General features: G+C 30.4%; 1 protein-coding gene across 2 annotated transcripts in view; it reads right to left on the bottom strand.

Annotated features, from left to right (window-relative positions):
- Positions 1-5,717: 5,717 nt before the first annotated feature.
- The window catches only part of LOC129916181 (restin homolog), a 213,288-nt gene continuing 209,734 nt past the window's right edge, over positions 5,718-9,271 (bottom strand). For both annotated transcript variants that reach the window (XM_055996009.1, XM_055996015.1), the window contains 3 exons: positions 9,131-9,261; positions 8,859-9,061; positions 5,718-8,805 (listed from right to left, as the gene is read on the bottom strand). In XM_055996009.1, the coding sequence (XP_055851984.1) occupies positions 8,759-8,805; positions 8,859-9,061; positions 9,131-9,261 (381 nt within the window). In that variant the 3' untranslated portion in view covers positions 5,718-8,758. The remainder of the gene's footprint in view (positions 8,806-8,858; positions 9,062-9,130; positions 9,262-9,271) is intronic.

Here is a 9,271-nt window from a genome sequence, read left to right as displayed (position 1 = left end):
AGCTGTCATGTTGGCAAAAAAAATGTTCCTAAATTTTTAGGGCAAATTTTCTTGTCTAACTTTCCAGTTAGCTTTCCAACAAAATTACTTAAATTGGAAGGATTATTTTTACAGTTGACCAATTAGAGACCGAGAAATTACCTAAATATTTAGTCCCTAACGTTTCTGAACCTGCTCAATGATATAGATCTCAAGCAAATTTACTGAAAAGTGAGATAAGAGCTTAAGCTAATTTTTATTTTTTTAGCTTAAAATTATTGCATAAGAAGTACAGCTATGGAGGTGATTAAAGATTTATTTTGTTGAAGAAATCTATATTTAATATTTGGTAAGTATAAGCCTCCTACATATAATACCCAACGTTCTGGATCTAGTTTTTCAAAAATTGTTTCTAATTCAGGGATAATTGATACGTAATTTTTTAATATTTGTTCAAAATAACTATTCTTAAGCTTTAAAATGCCGTTTCAAACAAAAACATATTTTTAATAGACGCCAAAATATAGTAACATTAAAATGACGTTTTCCAAGAGTTCGAATGCGGGTAGCGGGGAAACCACGCAACTTAAAATTGAATCATTATCGATTTGCTTCCTTGCAGTCCTAGAGAACATCCTGACAAAGTTTGAGCAAATCTAAAATGAGACAGCAATTCGGATACAGATTGTTTTTTTAAATAAGTGTAGACTGTAAAGTTTTGTTTTTTTTTTTTCTCCTTTTTCCGTAGCTTCTTATAAGGTACCTAGATTAATCAGCATTAGAAGCTTGCCTCTTTGCTAAGTTGATCTTTAAGAAATTCATAATAAAACCTCTTTTAAATAAATCTGTATTTCAAAGTTCTGTAAAAATGATGTGAAAAATATCGTTTTGATAATGAAAAATAGTGCACGCGCACTTTTTTGCATTATCAAAACTGTATTTTTTACAGCATTTTTACAGAATTTTGATGTACAGAATTTTGAAATACATTATTTTGACCAACCAGAATTTTGCTATACAGAATTTTGACTTTCAGAATTTTGTTCGAACAGCATTGCACATATAGAATTCTGACATACAGTATTTTGGCATACAGTATTTTGAATACAGAATTTTTAATACAGAATTTTGCAACATACAGCATTTCGACCCCAACCCAGAGTCGATTGAAAAAGACAGGACAATTTTTTCTAACGAAACCGATAAACTTTCAAATTTCAAGTAGGTATTAAAAATTAAAAAAAAATGTCAATTAAAGAAAAGAAAACATGTTTGCTCTTACACAAAAATAAATTAACTTTTTTTTTCTTTTTCCAATATACTCCAGTCAAAGCGTCATTTGACCTTGCGCAGAGAGGCATTGTCAGTTTTTATTTCATGGATCGATAGGGGTATATTTAAAAGGTTTAAACCCAATTTCTCACCACCTGATCATTCTTTTTAGCGGAGTTGTTCACAAAAATGCATTTTTTGGGATATTTTACTTCTAAGCTAATATCTTTGCTCCAGATTGTCGTAGACCAAAAAATAAACATACATTCTCTTCCTTATACAAAAATAAGTTAGAAAAATGTCAATCATGACATAAGCTTTTTTCGAAATAATGACAAAAATGTGTTTTTTAACAACAAGAATTTGACTTTAAATGGCTGCCATTTTATATTTACTCACTCAAATACAATGAAATTACATACAACGATAGAAAATATTATAAGGAAGAGAATGTATGTTTTTTTTAGGTGTACGACAATCTGGAGCAAAGATATTAGGCCTCAGTTATAGCTTTCAGTAAAATCTATCAGTAAAAATTGAAACATCAGGAATCTGAAATGTTTTACTGATGAGCGTTTATAGCAACTAGTAAATTTACGTCATTAAATTAAATGCCAATTTGACATTCGCTCCCCAAACAATTTTTTTACTAATCATTTTTACTGATCATTGCCTCAGTAATTTTTTTAATGATTCACCGGAACAGTAAAAATATGAAACGCCATCAGTAAAACGAAATGGAATTTTTTTTGGCATTTGGCAGTCAGCTGTTCAGTAAAATGAAATTTCGTCAGTAAAATTTATAAAATGGATTTGTGAATAAAATTTAACACAAAATGCATTGATTCTTTTTGAAAAAATTAGTGGAAATATGTTTTCAATTTATTTCATCAACATTTTCCAAAAAATATAAGATTAAAGTATTCAAAATAGCAAAACAAAATTTTTACTGATGAATTTTACTGATAGCTATAACTGAGCCCTTAGCTTAGAAGTAAAATATCTCAAAAAATGCATTTTTGTGAATAACTCCGCTAAAACGCATGATCAGGTGGTGAGAAATTGGGTTTAAGCCTTTTAAATATACCCCTATCGATCCATGAAAAAAAAACTGACAGTGCCTCTCTGTGCAAGGTGAGGCCCTTTTTTCCGACGCTTTGACTGGAGTAAAACGCAAGCAGTACGATTTAAATTCACCACGCACAGAATTAAATTTGTTTGTCTAGTAAGTAAGTAAGTAAGTATTTAAGTAATTCATTTATTGGCTTGTTTCTTTAAATACTATTTACAAATTTTACAATGAATTTTAAGGCCCATTTCACACATCGCTAATTTTTACTAGGTGCTTAGCTCTTGAACAGGTTGTGGCAAGAGCGCTAGAACAGTGGCCTGCATTATTACATTATTTTTTGGAGAATTCTTTTGAATCTTCTGACAACAATCTAGATCTTGTTCACAAGATTCAAGAAGAACTAAATGATACCACAAAATTGTATTTATTATTTCTATCCTATGTTCTCCAGTTGACTAAGCAGCTAAACTTAGAATTTCAATCTCAGTCCGTCCGGATTCATAAATTTTTTCCATAGGGTAGGATGGTATAAGAGTACGCGGTTGATAAGAGTGCGCAAAGCGATTTCCTACGGATTGAAAGGGAATTTAAGACTGAGTGCACTTATTTTGGAAAGATCTAAATGAGTTTGATCTGCTGTCAAAATTTCATGCAAATGTGTTCGTAAACGGAGGTGCTAGTTAAATTTAAGATTTTTAGCACTTTTTTTTCCAATTTTTCTTGCCAAACAAATTAAATTTTCCACTTAACAACAAAAAATAACAATAAACAAAGTATGGGACATTGAAAAGTTGACAAAAAGAAACATTTGAGGAACACGTAAGATTGGCCATAAAGTGCATTGTGAAATACATATATATTCTTCGATTACATGTCTGAACGTGTAAGAGTGCGCACTATGAGGATGTATAAGAGTGCGCGGGTTATAAGAGCAGTAAATGCTATCCAAGGCTTCAAAATAACTGGCATTTGTCCATGTACCAGCAAACAGCAGCTAGAAAAAGCAATTCCAACCAAAAAGAAACCAAATACAAGTCTTTCAAAAAACAAGCGTATGAAAGTTACTAAAAAATATTGAAATTTTTTCGGAACCATTAATCGAAGACTTAATCGAATTTTCCTCATGCCAAAAGTGATAGATCGAAAAATACTCTGTTTATTTAAAAATAGGCAGTTTTATTTGCGACTTTTGTGCGAACTTACACCTGTACGCAGCTGCGCACTCTTACAAACTAGGCCGCGCACTCTTACACAATAGTGTGTATAAGAGTGCGCAAATGACCTAATGTGGTATTATGTTTATAACTATTGAAGTAATACATTTTTGTTACCAGTTTTAAGTTTTTTTCGTTGCTTTGATTATAAACTAAAAACTATATATAAAAAAGTAGTTAAATTCTTTTTGTTATTGTTTTATTTGGTGATTTGTCTAAAATGCGCACTCTTATACCACCTTACCCTACGTAAAAACGTTCTATAAAACTATTTTACAAAATTTTATCAAATCGGATGTGTTAAGCGACGAGTTTCTCTCTAATCCGAATTTTTCTGACATTAGGTGTGTTTTTTATTACCACCGGTCTTAACTGGACAAAAAAAACGCCTCGGGGCTTAACTTGAGATCTTGGCAGCACTGTATATTGAATGTTCCGAAAACAGCAGACACAACAAAAATTTAGAGTTGTCATATTTTTCGCTTTCGTCATTTTCTTGTATTTTTCATGTATGTTTTACAAAGAGATACAAAAATGTATGCTAGCAAAACAATTTTAATACATTTTGTCCTTCCAAACGTGAGTTTTCACGTTTTTAAACAAATTCTAAACAGTTTATGAAAAAATTAGTTTGGTAGCACAGATTTAAAACTCTTCAAAAAGTTAAGCCCAGAGAAATCTCCGGGCTAAACAGCTAAGCCCAAGGGGCTAAAGTATTGTTGTATTTAACATGTAAATTGCTTAGCCCAGACTGCGTTTTTTTTGTCCAGTTAAGACCGGTGGTAATAAAAAACACACCTATTTATTTAAAAAATATTAACCTCTGTATACGTTGGGGCTAAAGCTGAACTTTTTATTAAAACAAACAAAATTGAAATACCTAAATGAAATCATAGAGTTTAAAGGTGTTTGCCGAGAATATTATAAGACCCTGTGTGCTCAAATTTCACAGCGAATCGATTTTGATGACGAAATTCTGAAACATATTCAAGGCATTGACCCTTTAAATTTAGCAGAAAGTGCAACTTCAATCATTTCTTCCATTCCCGATTTGATTAGCGAATTTCATTTTCGCTAATCAAATCGGGAATGGAAGAAATTATTGAAGTTGCACTTTCTGCTAAATTTAAAGGGTCAATGCCTTGAATATGTTTCAGAATTTCGTCATCAAAATCGATTCGCTGTGAAATTTTCAATCTTCCATTCCCGATTTGATTAGCGAAAATGAAATTGAAAACCTCGACATGGAATGGCGAACACTACTTAGCCAAACTATGGTTTCGAATTCATTAGAAATAGAAGAATTTTGGTCAGAAATATTTTTTTTTTTAAAATGCTCTTAATGAAACACTTTTCTCCCTGACAAAGGATTTTGTTAGTGCTTTATTAAGTCTTCCGCACAGCAGCGCAGCGGCAGAACGAGTTTTTTCCCAACTCTTTATCATCAAAGATAAAAAACGAAACAGATTGGAAGTAAATACAATAAATGCAATTATGAGTTGCAAGGAATTGTTAAATAGAGTTGATTGCCACAAATGGAATCCTTCAAAACAGTTTTTAAAAGCGTATAAAAAATAATATTTGTTTTATTCTATCATTTTATACTTACCATATAATCAAAATACCTTGATTTTTGCAAAATCACTTCTATTTAATGTATTTGATACATATCTTGTGATTACAATATCTAAGTTCCTAATTTTTATTCTAAAAAAATAATATTACTATAAATTAAGCTATCTACCATAAGACAGATATTTTATTACTTTTCGTCGGTCTCATAAGCAAACCTCGTGACTCCACTTTTTTTCAAAAATGACTTTTGAATGCCATTCTTTAGAAAATATGCCAGCGGAGCAACCCAGAAAATTGGGGGTCATTCCGAAAACTCTAAATAGATTTAAATTCAATTTTTGCACAGCGCGTTTCTTCCCAACTACTCTGTTGTTTGTTTATTCTTTCGTCTCTCCTGTAAAATTTTGATTTTGGGAGTTACGATATTTTCTCATGAGACCGACGTTCTGTTATTTGAATTAATAATTTATTTATTTATGTTTTGTTTTTTATGTTTAACTTAATATATTTTTTTTTAAAATAAAACTAAAAAAAAATTCAAGACAAAAAAATGGCTGTACTCCTATTTTGTTCAAAATACTCCCCTTTTTTTTCTGCCGTACTACCTTCTAATATTTCTCTCCGGCAACACTGTGTGCTGTAGTCAAGAAAGGGGTTGTTTTGTTTTTTTTTTTTATATTTTGATGTCAGTTCGTATTGTGAGGTAAGATAGGGTTGTTTTGTGTTTTTATATTGTGAGGTAAGGAAGGGGTTGTTTTTTTTTCTGTTTAGGTATATCAACATCAAGTCGAAGTGAAACCTACAAGAAAAATTCTTGTTTCTTCTGCAGCTGCAACCGACCGGCTGCCGAGTGTGTGTGAAAGGATACTCATTTTTTGACAAAACCGTGTATCCGGGCCGGATAGACGGTTCTCGGCGATGTGTGAAATGGGCCTAAGGCTTTGGCTTTGCCGTCGTCGCACAGTGTGGTAATTCGCCAATCTGACTGGACAAAATAGAAAAAAAAAAAAGTTTAGCCACATGATTTTAAATCATGAGTTGAGCTTCTCAATACAATGGGTAACTGTAATTCATGTTTGGTTTTTTTGTTTTCATCTCGGATTAGCGTAAGCTAAGCTTGAAAGTTGGTTCTTGTCAACAGTTGGATGGAGATAATACAAAGTATTCTATTTTTCGCTTGAGTTTGGTTGACGATTAAAAATGCTGTGGTAGTTTTTTTGTTGTAATTGTTTTTTTTTTAATTGTTAATCTACATTTGGAGGTAAAGTATTATAATTTTTATTTATGAATTACCATTGCAAGTATTTAAAAAAAATAAAATCTGTAAGAAGGCTAGGAAGTGCAAAAAAAAATATCTTTGTTTTTCAAATAGAGGTAAAGTTAATTTTTCCGCATTTTTCCGATCTGAAATTAATTAATTAATGTATTGTGGAGTGTTGTCATTGAGATTAGCTATTTACATGTCTCGCGTTTTCTCGACCGCCATATAACTTTTTTCACTTTTCAAAATGAAGTCAAGATTTTCAAAAAAACAAATTTTCGAAAAATGAGTCAAAACTGCCAATTAAGATCGAAAAGACAGTTTTTTTTGATCTTTTAATGAGCAGGTATCATCTTTGGAACATTTTTGACCCTTAACTGATGTGGTGAAATTTACTGACGTATCTAAAGTCGTAGGTCCAGTGGACCCAGGTGTTTTTAAATGATAAAACAAAATACAAAATTAAATTTTTTTACAAATTTTTTTATAAAACTTTCAAATATAACATTTTCCAAACCAGTTAAGAAAATAAAAAAAATGGGAAAACTTGTTTTCAAAATAAAATTTCCACTTTAAAATTCAGTCGCAACGGTTTTTTTTTTAATTTTTAAAAAAGGCGTGGGTCCCCTGGACCCACCACATCAGTTAAGGGTTGAAAATAAAGAAAAATTAAAAACATATATAAAAGTTTTGTGCTTCAAGTTAAGCGAAAAAAAAGGCAAAAAAGTGGAAGACACATTGGACCGCTCTTTAAACATGAATTTCATTTTGCTTGACCAATATTATGTGATAACTAAAAAAACACAAACAGTAGATAGTGAAACAAAAGTAGAAAAGAATTTTTAAAAACTAAAAAAACGGGAAAAATATAACAAACGGAAGGTTAAAAGTCTCCTAAGTGCACCTATCCATTAGAAAATAGTTAAAATCAGTAGAATCGCTCTCCGCAAAATTGAAAAAGCATATTCCAGTAATACTGGAAAGGATTTATCGAAATGTTCTTTGAGTGAAGGATCAAAATGTATAAAAGATTAAGTTCTGATCCTCTGGAACCACTAAACCACTGGAATTTTCAACTAATGAGGCATTATCATTGATGAATGATGCTCTTCTGTCGGAACATCTTAAACAAGTTCAATGCAAAAAGCAAGCAAGTGTAAAAGGACAGAAATAGGGTCACGAAATAATTTAGAGAATTATTAGCTTGAAAAAAATCGAAGGTAATATAAACACATATGTTTTTAATAGGCCCTTATGTTTCAAGTTTGCATCACACAAAAAGGAGTTACTTTTTTAAATTATCTGCAGATATTTTTAAAAATGATGCCATTTTTTATGATTGTGAAGCATATTTAATTAAAATCATTGCTAAAATTTTAATTTAAAGCATGATATTGAGAAAATAAATCATGTATGTCACCTGTCAAAAACGTGTGTAAAAGTTCTATTTCTTAATAAAAACTAATTATTCTGCCTCTCTTTTTTCGTGAATAGCAATAGAGTTTTTATATATTTTTCAAGCGTTTTTTAAAATAATTAAGTATATCCAATCATAGAATATGTTTACGGAAGCATAAATTCAAATACTATAAAAATGCATTTTCTTCATCACTATTTTGACCCACTTTTTGCAGAAATTATAGATTTCTTTTTAAAAAAATCTTTCTTTTTTTTATAGAATTTTATCTATTCACATTCATTTGTTTAAAACTGTTTAGAAAAAAAGTCGATTTAACGCGAGTTATTAATTTTGTCCAGCTAGATTCGTGATTGGCCACACTGTGCGTCGGCTCGGTTGGCAAATTTAAATGATTTGTTTGTCTATTTTATACGCAAATTCAAATAATTTATACAAATTCAAATGGCAAATAAACAAACGTCGAAAAAGATTGAAAAATTACTGAAAAAAGCAAACATATTTAGTAGGTACTTTTTTGTGACATTTTTGGCGTTTTCTTTATTTTGTTTACGCGCTCACTCTTTAAGTGATTTTGTATTTCAATTATGTCGTACAGCTTTTTTCTTTTTAAATTATTGAAAATAAGAAAAAAAAAAAGAAGTATCATACTGGCTTAAGTTATATAAAGAAATAAATATCAAAACTAAATAAAACATGGTTGAAATCATTTTTTTCTAATTAATGTAAATACATACAATTTTTTTTTAATTTTTGATAAAACACATTTCGACATTTTACTGTAGCATTATGGTAACGGTAAGGTACTAAGGTAGGTACTTCCGGCAAATCCTTTTATAGTTTTGAAGAAGAATGAACGAAGTACCACAACGCAATATACTCGTTTTTTTTTTTTTTGCTTATACAAACACATACACTTTATACAATCAAACATACACACACAATCACACATTCTGATTAAAATAAAATTATTCTAGTCCGGCAAAGCAATCCTCCGTTTCATGATCGACAAATGCTTAAAAAAAAGAAAGATTAAAAAAAACTTCTAACTAAAAACAAAGCAACAACCTTCACAGTTTTCACAGTACTTTCTATCAGCAAGGAGTTTAATATCAGCACTCTCTATTTTATCTGATTGAAATAAGACATTTCCACCATCTGATTCTTGCAATGGACAATCTTCTGTTTCATGTTTATCAAACTGATCACAAATATCACAAAACACTCGAGGAGTTGGTTTTCTCGCAGCTATCATTTCATACATAAAAGATCTGAAAAAAAAAACAAAAAAAATATGTATTAAAAATTATTATAGACAATATGTACATTGCTTTACTCACTTTTTAGAATCACTTGAAAAAGCTTCTAATGTTTTGATCTTATCTTTCAGTTTATCGTTCTTCTGCTGCATATCAGCAATTATAGAATGCAAAAAGTTGATTTGTTCCGTTTTCTCATCTAAATTTTCAAACTACATCAAA

The sequence above is a fragment of the Episyrphus balteatus genome, chromosome 1 (assembly GCF_945859705.1).
Source record: "Episyrphus balteatus chromosome 1, idEpiBalt1.1, whole genome shotgun sequence".
In the NCBI taxonomy this organism is placed as follows: Eukaryota; Metazoa; Arthropoda; class Insecta; order Diptera; family Syrphidae; genus Episyrphus; species Episyrphus balteatus.
Note: the sequence above shows the minus strand (reverse complement) of the source record. Positions and strands in the feature narration are given on the sequence as shown.